General features: G+C 38.2%; 1 protein-coding gene across 2 annotated transcripts in view; it reads right to left on the reverse strand.

Moving 5' to 3' along the window:
• The window catches only part of rgs9a (regulator of G protein signaling 9a), a 196,320-nt gene extending 177,879 nt beyond the window's left edge, over positions 1–18,441 (reverse strand). For both annotated transcript variants that reach the window (XM_039739815.1, XM_039739816.1), the window contains exon 1: positions 18,234–18,441. In XM_039739815.1, coding sequence (XP_039595749.1) covers positions 18,234–18,296 — 63 coding nt within the window. In that variant the 5' untranslated portion in view covers positions 18,297–18,441. The remainder of the gene's footprint in view (positions 1–18,233) is intronic.
• Positions 18,442–19,204: the final 763 nt, after the last annotated feature.

Here is a 19,204-nt window from a genome sequence, read left to right on the forward strand (position 1 = left end):
TCGCAGTGACACAAGTAGCCTGAAGGGCTGCATTGTGCAGTTTTATGCTTTATGTCACTTTGAGGCACATCATTGTTGTTTGCTATTTTCACAGATGGAATGAAAAACAGTCCATCACAGCACACACCTTCATCAGGCAGAACAATTGTATGCTTGCTAGTTAATCTAATATTAACTTACATGTCATGTCAGAGAAAATGAGAGTTACACAGGGAAAAAATCCACATGAACATGCACTTATATACTCTGTACTATAAATATAATAAGTAACCCATCCAGGTATTGAATTATTGAATCCTGCTTCCTGAAAGTGCGAGCTATCAGCTATAATGTATATAATATAATAATGAATGATCAAAAGGTCATGCGAAAAGATCATTTCCCCTCTGGTATTAACAAATTATATTAAACTAAAAAATTCAATTTCAATTTTAACATACACTATTATTGCTTTCAAATTAAAACTGAATTAACCTTTTTACTTAATATTTTTACATACCACTTTGTTGTCAGAAATTCTGGAAAGTGCTTTCCATAAATCTCCTCCATCTTTTCATTTCCAGAGCCACCTACTGTATTAATTATAAATTTGTCTTTCTTCTGTCCTTCAAATTCATCTGCTACTGTACTTCCATCTGAGAGCCTCGATTCCACTTGATGTGCTTTCCTTTCCTATCATCTGTTTCTCATCCTTCCCAACACCTCCACTGCCACTGACATTGTGAACTACTAGATTGTTCTGACTACACTGGAATAACTTACCATTGCATGATCTGCCTTGACGTGTTACTACAAATATACAGAACGTCTGGGAGTTCTTACAATTTATTCAAAGGCTAATGTTTTTATTTATTTACAGGGCCCATGTAGAAAAAAGTGTTCTCATTTCCACATGATGTGGCTGAAATCTATGCAAATTCCCTTAAATGAAAGTCTGCAATGTGCACTTTAATCACATCTGAATTGTTTGATTTGTAATTTTAAACTGTGATGCAGAGGGGGAAAATCAAGAAAGGTTGTGTCTTTGCCCCAAATATTATGGAGGCCACTGTATTATCTAGTAAAGTTCCCTCATGGCTCTGAGTGGGACCCCAAATTGTAGGTAGATCTTGACAGGACTTCAAGGCTTCTGGCATCACACCAATCTAACACATTTCTGAATGTAGCCAGTTGCCTGCTTACACAGCTATTCTTGTCCCTTTAATATTTAGGTAGCATTGACTAAAAGCGTCTGCTGCAGAAGCATATGAAAATGCAAATAGCTCATCGCATCACTCCTGATCTCAGTGCCCCCTCTGCCACCCACAGCCCACACAAGATTCATAATTATGGCTGAAGCTGACTGGACTTTTAAGAGATGTAGCCATCCATGCCAGAACAGAAAGGTTAGACACCCCCTGGTCACTTCATAATGCCAGTACTGTGGACCTGCTAAATCTACTGCTCTCCTTAACCCATGCCAGATAATGCTAGAACAGCCTCTTCATTGTAGTGTCAACTCCAGATTAAAAAGAAGAAACACAATGATAATTTAGCAGTTCACATTTCATTCTTAAGACTGACATAATAATGCCGGTAGTGCAATGGATAGCTAATTTAAAATTATTTTCACATAAATTCCTTGATGCCATCTGTTAGATATATCAATAGCTCTTGTAAATATACTGCTCTGTTATAGCTATAAATGTTACAATCCTGTGATGACCCTCATGAAAATAGAAGAGATCTGGTATGGTTTACTAACATCTATACCTATAATTTGAATGTTACTTTGCAAAAAAGCATTTGCTAACTAAATCACTGTCCAAGTAAATAAATCATTGTAATGATACAATATGGCAGCCCTGTGATAGACTGGTGTTCCATTCAGGAATGTTTTCTGGCTTGTGCCCGGTGCTGCTGGGATAGCCTCTGGCCCTCCACAACCCTGAATTGGATTAGATACAGTACTTTGAGAATGATAGGATATGAATTCTATAACTGAAGTGCTTTTCTAATAGTCTCAGAAAGTGCACATTAAGTACATTGTTAGGTGATATTCAGAATGCAATATACACTACAATGGCTTTCAGTCATATTACAAAGACATTTCTATAGCTTTTCACATACTTAAAGGGTGCTGAAATCACAAAGTTGTAGAAAATATGTAACCTTCAAGCAGAAAATGAATTAATTATACATTTTTTGTAAACTTGCACCTGCAGAATTATTACGTTTTTCGATTGTACATTGATTAAAACAGCATGCACTCAATAAAGTACACCTTAATATGAAATACAGAGGCATTCTGTAGCTATATCTAAGCCCAGAATGAAAGTCAAGCAGGCCAAAGTTACACAAAATACTGTCTCTTTGTTAAAATTGTAAAATAGAAGGAAGGGGGTTAATAAAAGGAATGACGAAAGTACAAAATAAACCTTCATGCCTCTCTATGCCTGACAAAATTCAGGAGTTAACACTGTCTTTCAGGTGGGGTGCCACCTTAAACCTTTCTCTCTCCCTTTGGTTGCACTTCCATCTGCTAGCTGACACCTTGTCCTGAATCATCTCCCAACCTCAGTGGACTCCAGATTGTTTTGAACCCTATCATGGGATTAATTCAAGCCTCAAAGGAAGCCTTACATTTAAAACAGGGACCCCAGAGCAGAGCTCCTTCCAGTCGCCTCTGGGGTTCCTGCAGCCCTGGGCTTGACATTGCTCTTAAACAGCCATGCCTCCAAGGGAGCTCCAATGTTACCTTGCTCCCATGATTTTCCTCCTGGAACTACAGTATATACCCTGTGTCAGCAGGGAGGCATTGCTGCCTCCAGGGTTATTGCTATCTCCAGGGGCATTTCAGCTCCTACACTCATACTTGACTATGGGTTGGACAATTGCTAATTCATTTACCTTGTAGTACCATCGGAAAAATTAGCCTACTGATCCCATTTCACACCTCTGTCTGCCTCTCTCTCTTTTATGCTGGTTCTTCTGACTGAAGGCTTCCCAGAGCACCTAATATACCTGCATGGAGAATAATTCCCTGTGATACCTTTTTTCATGGCCTATCAGATCTATTTCACGCTCTTTCCTGGAACCATGCTTGACTCTTCCCTGTCGTATCCCTAATCTGTTCACCTGTAATAAGCTTTCCATACCAGCCATGACAAATGAAAGAAGCTGGAGCTGAATATCATAGTGATTATTTGATATTCATATCCAAATAATAAGCACTGAGAGAAAACACCTAAAGTGGAGACTTCCTAGAAAATTTCATGAAGAGATGGAAAGGAATCCAAACCACCAGTACTAATATATTTATGCTACAGCTGCCATTTCGTAATGATGATTTCACTCTGTCTTGAACACAGAATACATAAATACTTGGAAGGACATGTTGAGATGGTTTGAAGAAGAAAAGATGTCTTTGTAATTTAAAGAGCCAGTTCTCCAAAGATTTCTGTGGCAGGTTAATTGTCAATTCTAAACTGGTCCCTGACAGATTGTGAGTGTGAGTATATGGGCAATGCAATGGACTGATGTTCTCCACGGCTATTTCCTGCTTAAGGGCAATGCTGGAAGTAAAAGCTGTAGCTCCCAGCAACCTTAACTTGAGTTAAGAAGGACTGAGAACGATATAGTATGTAACTTCTTCAATTATTGTGGGTAATAGAACATGTTATTAACTTACATTTCACTTTGTCATAAAGCTCAGAAATGAACAATATTAATGGTTTCACTTATATTTTAATTTTAGAAAAATGATTAATGCAGCCATTGTTTTTAGTGTTCAAACCTTTACTGTGATGCAATATTTAAGGTGTTGATAACTAATGACGAGAAATCCTGTTATTATTGGCTAAGTCATTTCACATGTTGACCCTTTCTCACATTCCATGCAGTTTACAGCCATAGACATTAACCTGTGAGTACTGATCAATAGAAGGAATCATTATTTCTTCACCTTTTAAAGTCAGATTAATTTTAAAAGCCTGGCCAGCTGGTCCAGAAGACTCTAAATCTTTGTGATTTTTACCATTTATGAATTCTTACGGTTTTCTAAGTGGCCTTAAAAGCATTGATATCTTATGCAGTCCTTGTAAATTTTTATTGTCAACTGACATTCAACACAAAGCCAACATTAAATTGTTCTTTGCAGTCTGCTGATTTTAAAATCAGTGACATTATGCTGTGCACACTTCAGGTTGTCCGTGCATGGCTGTTAGGATATGCTTTCAAATTAAATTTATTGTTGCCATTTATCAAATGCTTGCGCATGGGAGACGGTTCATAGGCTCAAATGGTGTTATTTTTCAGTTGGACTAGGGGTTGGCGCTGTCACCTGATCCTTTCTCCTTTTGTTCCGCTGCAGACCAGCTGAATACCAAGCCTGTCAATGACATCACCACTGCTCGACCCACTGTTGACGTCACTTCCAGCACCATCTGATAACATCATATCCGGTATCCAGAATCCCTCTTCTTGTCACATCAGTTCCTGTTCTGGCCTCCTTCACTCCACCTCTTCCTCCGTTCAGCCATATTTATAGACCAACTTACTCCTGTCTGTAAAGATGTGCCTCTGTTTTTTTTTTTTTGCATTCTTTTCAATAGCTTTTTCATGTATACGGAGTGACCATCCCCAGACCAGATCTGTTCTCTCAAACTTCAACAGGGACACAGTGGAACCCATCCTCACTGACAGCATTACATCCTAATACAACCTCTGCTTGACTCAAGATAGTAAAGCACTGTAGAGTATGATGAAGGTGACACAAAATATTACCAGTGCCAAACTGGCTTCTGTTTAGGACATAAGCAACACTCACTGCCTTGTGGAAGAACAGTAAGGATTTGGCCATCATGCATTGTCACTTTTCTTATCTATACCACTGGCATTCATACTGGCAGATTCAGGGACAGTTTCTCCTACAAGATGTAACGTTGCTGAAGAGACACTCATAAAAATTCAAATTTAGTACATACAGTATATACTCTCCAGTATATTGCAAGCAATGTATATTTTTAATTTATTAGTTTTTACTTTCCCGTATACAAGATATAGGGAAAGTATTGTAATCGTCAAAATATTCAATGTCGAATTTTAATGAATATCAGCGTTTTAGACCTCCCTGACTTTCTCGTATATGAAGAATAGGAGAAGTATTGAAATCCTCCTGAGTCTGAAAATACCGTTTTTGGAATTATGTCTGTGCGTTTGTCTGTGTGTATGTAAACACGATAACCCGAGTACGCTTTCACTTAGGTCAATGAAATTTTGCATACAAGTGTTAGGTACAAAACATAGATTTTTACCAACTTTAGGGCTATTTTCGTTAACTGAAAGTGGTATTTTATTTATGCAGCTGTAGAGTCCGATTTACTCAACTTTACTTTTATAAGAATTCTTCAATATATAACTAATTTGATTTGATTTGTTGTTGATGGTTCTATAATGTACATAATATAGAAATATCATTGTCTTGTGGTTTACTCCTCAAATATCTATTCCGATATCTGAGTATACAAGAAAGTCTCAGGGAGACCTCTCCTGATTTTTCTATTGTATTTTTGTCAACTGTTATGAGAAGAGATGCAAGAATTTTATTGTATAATGCATACATAACAATAGCTTTATTTGACTTTTGATTGATCAATACACAAAGCCCACCTCAGCATTTTCATTTAGATTCTTAGTTCTTTCACATATCTCTTCCTTATAGTTCATTTCTATGCACCTTACATCAACACCAGCCTTATTACTGTTAAGTATATCTTTACTTTTTTTTGTTTGGCATCCTTTTTTTTAGGTCATGGTGATAAAAAGGTGTCATCATTGCTGGGCTGGCTTGGTGGAAATGGGTTGTGACAAGGAAGATGCCAAGGGTCCAGCTGTTCAAGTTTGTGCCAAATCACGTAACAGAGTCCTGAAAGCCTTCATTTGCCAATGTAGTTGAAGTACGGAATGAGAAACAGCTGAATTTTATTAAAAGACCTCTTTGTAGTAACTTGCCATTCCAGAAACCAGGTAAGCTGTTAAGTAGAGTTTGTTTCAGAATCACAAAGAATAGCATACAAGTATATTTGGAATTTGTGGGAGGATTTAAACAGAAAGGAGAAATCCAAAAAAATGATAACTGTGGACAAAGTAAAAAGAAATGTCTCCAGCGAATGCAAGATAATATAAACTGAGTGATGTGAATGTTGTCTGCAGGTATTTGCTATGGGCAGTGACATCTGGACCCCAACATCTGAGTCTCTAATAAGGATGAGTGAACACTATCTCTTGGAAACATAGCTGGTGGGGGGAGATAATTCTGAAATGATTTCTTGTATAAAAGAATTCACTTGCATGGGCAACAAAGGCAACAACAGCATGAGGGATCTCGAGTAACCTTAATGAAGGTTGAACTGAAAGAAAATTTCTGAGTCATGAAAGTGGGAGGCTGGTTCTTCTATAGATGCAAAGGATAATGTTCAGAAATTACTGTTTTTTTACAGCTCTTAAACCCATGTACAGTTGCAGACCTAGAGTTTCTTTTCCAGTTTAGAACACGTCTGACACCTATGGGGACACATTCACCGACTCAATAATATGTTCAGACAGTAGCTTTTGTAGTTTCTTGATAACCTGCTGTACTGTGCTAGCAGCACACAATAGACAGCCTGAATAACTGTGATCACAGCTGCATTGATATCCAACTTATACTTTAGAGGCAGGGCAATTACCCAGGCCATGAAACAGATTAGCCTATTTCAAATATCAAATATCTGTATAGTTAGAGCCATATTGTCGAGCGCTGTGGATTCCAGATGAATAAACAGATGAACACTTGAGATTTTGCTGTCATATCTCATTATATAGAAGGGAAAATCAGAGGGAATCCTTCTGCCTTATGTCACAGACGAGTAACATCAATGGCTGCTGAAGAGTTGAACGGCATAGCAACTGCAGGTGATAATAGGGAACAATTGTGTCTAAACTCCAAAGTTGTCAAAGTCAACGCAAGCATTGTAGATAATGAGACTTTAATCTCAAAGTCAAGTAAAAGAGGGTCTCAGACCTCTCCAAAGAAATAAACATCATGAGGCAAAATCCAGCTGGAATAGAAGCAGATGTGTGAGTGACTGTGGAGGGTGTGTAATATTACATGTTTATTTTCATTTTTATTGCTATTTATTAATTATTATTTTCTTACCTTTTTGTTATTATGAAAATTCTGTTAATATAGTTATGTTTAGTTTTTCATTTAGTATTTTTTGTATTGTGTATTGTCTGATGTTCCTTGTGTTTTGTGTCTGGTACCCCAAGACGTATCCTAAGAACTGGATAACAGATTGCACTTCTTAGCTTTCGGTTGCTTTTTCTTGCAAACTCTTTTTGTCTCTTTTATTTTTTTTTGCCCTTTCACTGTTTGCCGTATTTTTGTGTTTTCCTTTTGCTCAGAGGTTTTAGCCTCTCCCTTCAAGGAAATGCTTGTGCTTTTTTAACATTTAAAGATTTTTTTTTTACTTTAAAAGCCAGTCTTCAATTTTGGGCCAATGGAGACTGTGTCCTGCCAGTGTAGTTTGGGGTCAGGATGTCTGGTGTGGAGCCTTTCTCTAGGCAGGCCAGTTTTCAAAACCATCTATGGGCTTGGGCATATGCAGGCTATAACATAATATACTGCTCAAAAGAATTAAAGGAACACTTTTTAATCAGAGTATAGCATAAAGTCAATGAAACTTATGGGATATTAATCTGGTCAGTTAAGTAGCAGAGGGGGTTGTTAATCAGTTTCAGCTGCTGTGGTGTTAATGAAATTAACAACAGATGCACTAGAGGGGCAACAATGAGATGACCCCCAAAACAGGAATGGTTTAACAGGTGGAGGCCACTGACATTTTTCTCTCCTCATCTTTTCTGACTGTTTCTTCACTAGTTTTGCATTTGGCTACAGTCAGTGTCACTACTGGTAGCATGAGGCGATACCTGGACCCTACAGAGGTTGCACAGGTAGTCCAACTTCTCCAGGATGGCACATCAATACGTGTCATTGCCAGAAGGTTTGCTGTGTCTCCCTGCACAGTCTCAAGGGCATGGAGGAGATTCTAGGAGACAAGCAGTTACTCTAGGAGAGCTGGAGAGGGCCATAGAAGGTCCATAACCCATCAGCAGGACCAGTATCTGCTCCTTTGGGCAAGGAGGAACAGGATGAGCACTGCCAGAGCTCTACAAAATGACCTCCAGCAGGCCACTGGTGTGAATGTCTCTGACCAAACAACCAGAAAGACTTCATGAGGGTGACCCAAGGGCCCCATGTCCTCTAATGGGCCCTGAGCTCACTGCCCAGCAGCATGCAGCTCGATTGGCATTCGCCATAGAATACCAGAATTGGCAGATGCACCACTGGTGCCCTGTGCTTTTTACAGATGAGAGCAGGTTCACCCTGAGCACGTGACAGAAGTGAAAGGGTCTGGAGAAGCCATGGAGAACATTATGCTGCCTGTAACATCATTCAGCATGAGCAGTTTGGTGGTGGGTTAATGATTGTCTGGGGAGGCATATCCATGGAGGGTCACACAGACCGCTACAGGCTTGACAAAGGCACCTTGGCTGCCATTAGGTATCAGGATGAAATCCTTGGACCCATTGTCAGACCCTTTGCTGGTACAGTGGCTCCTGGTGCACGACAATTCCTGGCCTCATGTGGTGAGAGTATGCAGGCAGTTCCTGGAGGATGAAGGAATTGATACCATTGACTGGCCACCACACTTTCCTGACCTAAATCCAATAGAACACCTCTGGGACATTATGTTTTGGTCCATCCAATGCCACCAGGTTGCACCTCAGACTGTCCAGGAGCTCAGTGATGCCCTGGTCCAGATCTGGGAGGAGATCCCCCACAACACCATCTGTCATCTCATTAGAAGCATGCACCGATGTTGTCAGGCATGTATACAAGAACACAGGGGCCATACAAAGTGCTGCGTACAATTTGAGTTGCTGCAATTAAATTTTGGCAAAATGGACTAGCCTGCCACATAATTGTTTCACTCTGATTTTTGGGGCGTCTTTGAATTCAGGGCACTGTAGGTTGATCATTTTCATTTCCATCAAACGATGTGGCATCCTTTCATTCCTAACGAAGTCTATATCAGTATAGATATCCAGGAGGATTTCTTTTTCCCATTGAGATCTGATGTGTTTTCAAAGTGTTCCTTTAATTTTTTTGAGCAGTTTATATGTAGTATGCAGAAGTATACCCAGTATACTCAGTATCTGTCAGATCATTCAAATAGCCTATAATGTACTTCAAGAGCAGTTTTATTATTTTTGTGAGTTTTCCTCAATGAATATTTACAAAGTATACACCTGTGTAGGTGTGTTTGGACCTAAGGAGTCTGAATTTAGTATTAGGTTTGGACTGGAAGAGTCAATGCATTTGTCATTTACATAGTAATCCTACCCAGAAATCACCAGAATGTGCAACATATGGATGTCATCAAAGCAATTTTATAAAGGTTGGCACAGGCATTTTCAGGATATCCAAAAATGTAGATAACCCCTAATGTTGCATGCAAACTAAAATCTTCTTGTTATTGACTTCCTGGTTTAAGAATTTCATCTCTGGCTTTTGGCATTTGAGCTTGTCTTGAAGTGTGACAGGGGTTGGACCAGCAGTCTGAATGGTGTCAAATCCTCCGTCATCAAGACGGTCCCTTAGCTAGGTAGGGAATGTTGCTGATCTCAACAATATTTTGTCATTATTTAACTTAGTTGAAATCACCATTAATTTTACTAAATCAGACCACATTCTAAGCATCATCTCTGACACTAGCATGTCGTTTAAAGCATACATTACAAAACTATGCAAAACATATTTTTTCCATTTCAAAGTGTTGGAAAAATAAGATGTTTTCTAAATATGCAGTATACTGAGAAATTAATGCATACATGTATTTTTATTTCTAGTATGACTGACTACTGCAATGTGGTGTTCACTGGCTGCTTAAATTGTTCTTCATACTGTTTTCACTTAATTCAAAATGCTGCTGCAACAATTATTACAAGAACAAGAAAATACAAACACAAACACCCCATTTCTGAAGTCCTTACACTGGCTCCCAGTTGATTTTAGGGCAGATTTCAAAATCCTCCTTTTAACATGTACTGTAAATCCTTAAAATGACTAAGACCCTAAGACTTATTGTAGTTTATAATTATTTACAAACCAGAGCACACATTAAAATCTCAAGATGCAGGCTACTTATGATTCCAAGAATGAATAAAATGACAGTAGTTTCTACTATTGTGTTGTATTTCTGAAGTGGCAATGATAGATTGTCCATCTAGCTTGGTGAAGAGGATTACTTGTTTTGTGTTTTGTGTTTTGTGTTTTGTATTCACTCCATTTTTGACACCCATTGCATGCCCAGACTACTTGTAATGTCGTCTCTCTCTGAATTCCGTTTTCTAAGATTTTTCCCTGTTTTTTTCTTCTCCTACAAGTTTTATATTGGGAGGGAGAGATTTTTCTTGTCTTCTTAGGGAGTCAAGGCTGGAGGGTTTTCAGAAAACAAAGCATGTTAAAGCCCATTGAGGCATTCCTTGTGTAATGTAGGGCTATACAAGAAATAAAGCATTGTTGTTAGCTAGTATGAAAAATTACAGATATTCTTAAAGGAAACTTAACGCGTTAGTGAGATAAGAACTGTTTGGATGCAATAAAGAAAATAGCCAATATAGTGTCAGCCATCTTTGTTCACTAAATTATTAGAGTTGAAACAGAAGGAATAGTCTGTGCATTTAAGAACATGTTCGTACTTATCAATCAGATAATGTAGGCATGTATTAAATCAAAATAATAACTTGGCCAGATCCATATAACATCACTCTTCTAGTTATTACAGACTATTATGATCAGTTTCAGAAATCTGGATAAACTGGTGTTGCCAAACATATCTCACTTCTATATCTTCTCCTTCGGAAAAACTAAGGTTAAGTCAACAAAGTGTTGTTATTGAACAGAAACTGTGAAGTAATATCATTAAAGGATTAGCCTCTTGCTACTAAGGTCACATTCACAAAAGCTGTTTCGTAAGCTCATTTTTGAATCCTTTGAATCCTTTTGAAATGTTTGTGCACATGTTCCATCTGGTGGACTGGTTCAGGAGCATTCAAATTCCTCGACTTCATAAAGCTAGAAATGTATTAATCCAATAAAAAATGTGCAAAAACTGTATTTTCATTTGCCTTGGCTAATACTCCACTAAGCTTTAACCCATATGAGTTAGAAATCTTTATCCACATATTCTGAAATACTAATTTTAACTAATTGGCAAAGGGTGTATTTATGCAATCACTGTCTGCCTTTTCAATCCCGTTATCTAACCACTGTTCATCTGAACACATACCATTCGCAGTGTCTTGTCCAGTGATATGCTGACTGCTTGTTCCAATTCAAAGTCGCAGATAGACTGAGCCTATCCCAAAATTGAAACTCAGCTAGACCCCTACTGCCACTGTCAGTCTACTGCTAGGTATACTCGTACATCTTTGAGCAATCCTCATTATAAATATGCTGATCTGACTGAACGGAATATTGCTCTTGAATTGAAGACCCACCTCACCCCTTCAATCATTGGTCAAGTGTCCTGTCTTCAATTCAAAAGTGCAAACCCATGTGAATGGGCTTCCCTTTGAGGAGTTCTTTCATTTTATGGACGTATTTATTTAATTATATTTTAGCAATAAATGCATGCATTTTGCACATTGTTAGCATACTGGATGGCCTGACATGCAGATTATGCAGCACAAGTCTTCTTCTTCTTCCTCTTCATCTACTCCCACTGCTATGTAGGGTCAGTGTGCTTGATCAACCTTCTCCAAACAGCTTGGTCGTGGACTTTCTCACCAGTCAAACACTTTTCCTTCAGCTCTTCTTTTACTTTATCCATCCACCTCTATTTTGAGCTCCTTCGCTTGTTCTTCCCCTGTACTTCCATTCCTATCTCTTTTTTGCCTAAATGTTCAATTCTTTCTCCTCATCACATGTCCTTACCACTTCAACCTCCTTTCCAGTACTTTCTTATCTCTCCCATTTTTCTTGTACAAGCAATACAAGTAATGTGAGATTTTTTAATGGACATTTTTGATATTGCTTGCCGTTGTCCAACGTTAGTCACCATAAGCTTCTGCTCTACTGGAACAATTTTTACCTCCATTCTCCATGAAAATATGAAATTGAAAATTTTTCTTAACCATCACTAAAAATCACATGGGGTAAATAACAGAAAAATATATAGCATCTTTTTTTAAAAAAAAAAGACTAAAATTATATATTTATATGTGAAAAAGCAGGCAACCCTCTTGGTTTAGTGACTGTTTTCACCCTTTTTACCAGTAATAACGTAAGGTACACCTTTCCTGCATGATATGATGAGTTTCTCATATTGTACAGAAAACCTTTGGTGTGTGATGTTTGAGGAATATCCTAAATGTATAATTTATTTTTTTACCATGTCATCTTTTTGCACTTAATCCTGCACTGAGCTATTGTAAAATCTCAGATATCTTCTTTATTGGCTATATTGTTGTAGAGTTTTTTTTTGTATCATTGTCCTGTTACATTGGTTCAGTTTATCTGCCATATTTATGGTCTCACATTCTCCAGCAGAAAATTTTGGGCATTGTTTTGAATTCATGGTGGACTCTGGAACCTGAGATAATAATCCTAGCCCAAGCCATCACCTTGCCAATACCATGATTGAGTGCTAGTTTGAGGAATCTCCTTTCAAAGACAGTGTTTGACTTTTTAAAATTATTGTCAGACATTCCACTTTAGATTCACTTCTAAAGAACATGTTGTTGCAGAACTCCTACTTCCCTTATCATACAGCAATATGCTTCTTGAAGATCAAGTGTTTCTTCCTCAAGAAGTCTTCTGGAAAAGTTATTCAGTTTCAGACTTTTCATGGCGGTGGACTTTAGTTGACCCCATAGCGTGTGAGACCTGTGAAACCTTGGAGATGACCTTAAAGTTCTATTGGATTTGTAGAAGCATAATTTGGTCAGAATTTGGAGAGAATTCATTTGGATCAGTAATCACTTGTGATGCCCTCTGATTAAAACTATATTCACTTCTTTCTTTCCTCACACTTTGAAAACAAGCTGATTTGTGTTGAACAGCATAATGGCAAAGCAGGAATTTTGTAACATTATTGTTTAAAAGGACACTTTCATCTACTACATGCATATGGAAAGGACAAAGTGAAACGAATTAATTCAGATTAGGAATTCAAATTAAAAAATCAGAAAGGGTTGTACTCTATTTTTCAGAAGACACTGACTTCACATTCATCCTATTTAATATTCAGATTAGTACACCTTTGCTGTCAACAATTCAGGGTGGTACGTGAGATTGTAAATTATTTGTATGTTACTGTGTTTATTAACATAAGGAACTGCAAAGTTAACCAGCTGAATATGTAAATATGCTTTTCTGCTGCTAAATATTAGTTTAATGCAAATCACATCTCAACATGTTGAGCACTAGTTAAAGGTCAGATATATTTGAGAAGAATATGCATGAAGTAAATAGATAACCGTGTTAAATAATCAGTCCATCCTGCTAATTCCAGTTTTTAGGGTCAGAGGTAATTTTTAGCACAATGAAGGAACACGCCATGAATGGAACACCAGTTCATTACAGGGCCTATAATATACATGCACACACTCACTTACACTCTGACTCACAGTTTACAGTTGCTAAGTAAATTATCATGCACATCTTTGAGATATGTCAATAACAGGAGATAGATAGATAGATAGATAGATAGATAGATAGATAGATAGATAGATAGATAGATAGATAGATAGATAGATTCCCCAAGGAATGGTTGAACATCCCACCCTGAATAGAGGTAGGTGAACTCCTTACCTGGCCGGAATGACATAATGGAAGGTTGGACTAAATAGGGGCAATACCTGTTCAGGATACTTATGGTCCCCATCCTGGGTAGGATGCCTGAATATTACAAGAACTAGCAGGGAAGAACAGCAATTAATTCCAAGTTTAATAGGTGTCAGTGTCCCTCATATGGTGTCCCAGTTTGGACACCCACAGGGCTGCATGGGAGTTAGAGTCCTGAGGGGCAGCCCTGTAGAAGTCCTTGGCGGATGATAGAGGGTGCTTCCGGGGAAGGACATCCTTGGCTTTCTCATAACCAGGTAGTGTTACCAACTGGGTACGTCACATCACCGGAAATACTCCTGGGTCCTCAATAAAAGAGACCACACACTGCCTCCAAGCGTTGGAGATGGCAGGAAGGAAGGAAACATTCATCTTGGAGGAATACAAGTGAGGATAGAGATAGAGGAAGAGTGAAAGAAGAACAGACAACATGTTTAATGTTTGTAGAAGGTATTCTTGTAATTGAATCCAGGGCTGTTTTGTGCATTTGTGTTTGGGGTTTGGAGTACGGTGGTGCCCTATACCCTTCATAATAGATAGATAGATAGATAGATAGATAGATAGATAGATAGATAGATAGATAGATAGATAGATAGATAGATAGATAGATAGATAGATAGATAGACCCCAGACATTGGGAATACAGGCAAGCACCACACTAACACACTGAGGCCAGAATTAACATTCAATTCAAAGCATTCTTTTCATTCACATACTCTTTACACATTTTTCAATTTAATCAAGTTAAAGCACAAAGAACCAGGAAATATACATATAACTACAGGTATACAATCACACATGTGTATAATACATCTCCATGCATGAACCCCATTTACTAAACCTTCTTATTCTTAGTCCTAGGGAGATCAACTTATACCAGCAGCACTGTTAAAGGGGGGCACCAACCCTGGATGGCGCACTAGTCCATTAAATGGTAAACTCATGCCAAGCAAAGTAAGAGATGCACATTTTTCCTAACACACCTAAATATGAGATATTGCAGGAAAAATCATGGTACCCAGAGAAAAACTTGGTGAGACTCCATAAAGAAAGCAGCCAAGCTAGGTAGCAAACCTAGTCTGCAGAGATGCGAGGTGTTAATGCTAACCACTACACCACTGTACCATCTTAAAACCAAAGAGATATTCATAATTCTTTTGTTCTGTCATAAGTCTGCTAGTAATGCAAATGCAAGAAAATAATAATTTGTTATTGAACAAATTTATGGTTACAGTGGTCAGATCCTATCAGATAGTAATGTGCACAAGGCAGAAATCTGGAGGGCAAACTGAGTGATAATGTAAAGTAAATTAAGCAAAGGGCATGTGGTAACTGAGAAGAGGAATGTGACATTTCCTTCTGCACACATCACATAAGAAACAATCTGGTAATGTGTGGTCCATACAAGTCAATCTCTGTCTAACCCTGGCCAAATGGCTGTGCAGAAGAGCTGTCTACAATGTAATACAGAGAGGGCTACTAGCCATGACTATCCATTGCAGTCGTATGCTGGCTCTATCACTGATGGATACTAATATAATAATAATAATAATAATAATAATAATAATAATAATATAATACATATATAATAACATAATCCAAACAAAAAATGAAACAAATCAGGACATGTTTCAAGTTATAGTAATACAAATAATAAATCTAATGGCCTCATGAGACTACCAAACAATCGTGATCTTTGCTGTGCATTGTAATGAGTATAAACTCAAGAGCCTAGAAAGACAGAAACAAACACTTGTTTTCAAATTATTTTACAATTGCATTTTCTGTTTGATGAATGATAGAAAAACATGGTCAGATTATCCAGTTATCCAAAAATCAAACCTCCATAATTTGGTTTCAGCCTTTAGAGAGCCAAGCCTCAAACTGTCAGCAATGGACACAAAGTAAGACCCAACTTTGAATTGATGACAGGCCATCATAGGTCACATTCGTACTCAGAGGCTCAGTGTAGAGTAACTTACATCTTTGGGATGTGTTAGGAAAAAAACATGTAAATACGGAACAAAACTGCAAACACATTGTTTAAAATGCTGGTTCTTTAAAGGCATTTTATGGCTCTTTATTACATTTTGTGGTTCCTCATAAAGCTGTTGATCGACAAAGCACTGTTTCAGGGTTCTCTGTAGATGAAGTTGGCTCCTTGTGCTTTGAAAAACTTATTAATATGTACAAAAAAACCCTGAAATGTTTACTGTATGATGGGCTACCTAGAAAACACTAACAGATTAAGAAAACCTAAACGTAGTCTGTGTTATTGTTTAAAGCAAGAGTCCTTTTAACATCATGACTTATTAGGATTTCACAAATTTGTTACCACCTATTCATGGTTATTTACTGTATGAAGCCTAAATAAATAAAAGTTCTTTCCGGAACCTTCATATGGATGGGTCTGTTGGAAACCAAAAATGCTTCTGCTATGGCATCGCTCTGCAGAACCACTTATTTTTAAGAGTGCAGGCAATGAGTGAAATATATCCATCCATCCAAGCAGCAAGCAACCGGCTGTCCGTCCATTATCCAACCCACTTAATTCAGTTCAAGGCCATGGGAGCTGAAGCCTTTTCCAACAGCAGCGGGCATGAGGCAGGGACCAGCCATGAATGGATCTCCAGCCCTGTCAGAACACTCTTAAAAATGCTTCTTGCATTTGGTTCTTGCAAATGGTTCTTTAATGGCACTTTATGGTTCTTCACTGGGTTGTATGGTTCCTTGTAGAAATATTCCTTGACCAAGCACCATTTCATTTCGAGAAGGGTTCTTTGCTTATGAAGTTTTTTCTTTGTCCTTTGAAAAACACCCTAATACATACATATGTAGAAAAAAAAACTGAACTCTTCAATGTAGGGTAGGCTAAATAACTGGATGCTAACAGATTAAGAAAACCTGGACTCTATAGCCTGTGTTCTTGTAAGCAGCAATTAAAATCTGTTACCATCTATTGTTATGGAGCCTATTACAGATCTAAATAAATTAGGTTCTTTCTGGAACCTTCAGTTGATGGGCCTTTTGAGAGCTAAAAATGGTTCCCCTATGGCATCACTCCGAAGAACTTGCATTCTGGCATCTTTATTTTTAAGAGCGCCGAGTACACTCATGTGCAGGGAACAATCAGAGTAACCACTTTACTTAAAATGTACGCTTTTCACGTGTGGGACAAAACTGAAGTATCTGCTCAGAAAAACTCATGCAAACACTGGGAGAAGGAGGAAACTCTAAAATATTTTATAAAATGAAAATAGTAAACTGTAAACGAATAAATGGTTGAGTAAAAGACGTGTACTATGATAGCCAGCCAAGAGGAAGTGGTGCTGTAAAAAGACTGAAAATGCTAAAGTGATGACAATCCCTTTAATAATGATAATGTCAATAGCACAAGAATAAAAAAGAAGGTCACAGAGGGTTGATAATTTTCAAGCAGGAATTTTAAAAACACAAACCTTTTTTTACTATACGGATGCAGGCAAAATGGATGAATGGTGAATGGAGGATCGGTGTGATGATACAGTTTATGGAGAGCTGAGGGAAAAAGTAACTCCAGCTCCTGAGAATGTTAATCAGTTGAACAGCTTTGAATACCATAGCGTCCCCATGGCGTTCGGAATAATTGTACATATAATTGACATTCCTCCGTGCTCCAGGGATGATCGGGTATTGCATCTGATAGTGCAGCTCTTTATTTGACAAGACCGTAGCGCGCAAGGCAGCGGATGTCCCGGAGGTTTCAAAATATATTTGTTTTTTAAGCTAAATAAATCAAAGGATGTTCAAAGTCAAAAAGAACTATAAATAAGCAGGCTCCAGTATTTAAGCACTACATATACGTGAACAGACGACTCAGTCAAGTCACTCCCGTTGCATCGGTAAACGAATTGACAGACATAGTTAAATGAAGGAGAGGGAGCGCTCAGACAGAGACACTCGTGAAAAGAAGTGGGCGACGCGTGTATGCCGTGGGGCTAATCCAGTCAACAGACCGAAGCCAACAGCATCCTGATCATGGAGTCTACTGTCTACAGGAAAATTTTACACCCCTACAATCCTGCACTTGTCACAAGGAAAACTACTCGTTACGATAGAAACGACAGATTGTAAATCAACCTCGTGTGTATTACCACCAAACTAAGGATGCTCCAGATTATTAGCCCCGAGTCTCCGTTTAGCGTTACATTCCTCACATTGCCACTATCACAACATTTACAAATAGGTAGATATTATAACATGCAGACATTTACTGTATATATGCTATCAACTCGCAGAACAAGGAAACAGTCTTAATTACCTTTTTCAGACATGCCATTCGAGGCCGGTAGTGCTGACTGTAATCACAGTGTTTGATTGTCATGATTGCGGTCCTTGTATCCGCCTGTTTATTCCGTGTTAATTAGTTTTTTTTTGTAACAGAACAGAGACAAAATCGCACGTTTGTGAGCCTAGCTTTTCTCGGCGTCGTGTGATAACAGAGATGTAAGATCATTAAGAAACCGCGGCCAGGCGCTAGCCAATCAGAGCGAGATTTCATTTTAGCGCTGCCGGCCGCTTTATTTCTAAGCGGGGTGAATAAAATCCCCGCAGACGATGGTTAATGCAAAAATATTTTCGCACTTTTATTTACATTAGGGAATATTTTTAATCTTTCTCAGGCATTAAGTATGCTGTGTTTAGAAGAAACGTATCCATTTTTGATCCTGCATAATGCCTTGGATGATGAGTTGAAACACGATAGCACATATCTAAAGAATTATAGGTGTGTAAATCATTTTCACGCGTATATATTTTGACAGCACGATGTTGTCTTAAACGTGCAGAGTCCTAGGTTCAAATCCCATCCCATACATTATGTGTTTGAAGTTTGAATGTTCTCCTGTGTCTGCACTCTTTAAAATAACGGTTCTTTACTGGCACTTTACTGGATTGTGTGGTTCCTCGTAAAGCTAATAACAATGAACCATTTCAGCCTGAGAAGAGTTCTTTGCCAATCAAATTGGTTATTTGAGTTTTACATCCATCCATCCATCCATCCATTATCCAACCCGCTATATCCTAACTACAGGGTTACGGGGGTCTGCTGGAGCCAATCCCAGCCAACACAGGGCGCAAGGCAGGAAACAAACCCCAGGCAGGGGGCTAGCCCACCATAGTTGAGCTTTATAAAGATTCCTAATATGTGGAGAAAACAGAAATCTTTAATGTGTATGGCTACCATGCACGTTTCAACAGATCAAGAAAACCTGAAGTTTGCCTGTTTTAGTT

The sequence above is a fragment of the Polypterus senegalus genome, chromosome 17, assembly GCF_016835505.1.
Source record: "Polypterus senegalus isolate Bchr_013 chromosome 17, ASM1683550v1, whole genome shotgun sequence".
Taxonomy (NCBI): Eukaryota; Metazoa; Chordata; class Cladistia; order Polypteriformes; family Polypteridae; genus Polypterus; species Polypterus senegalus.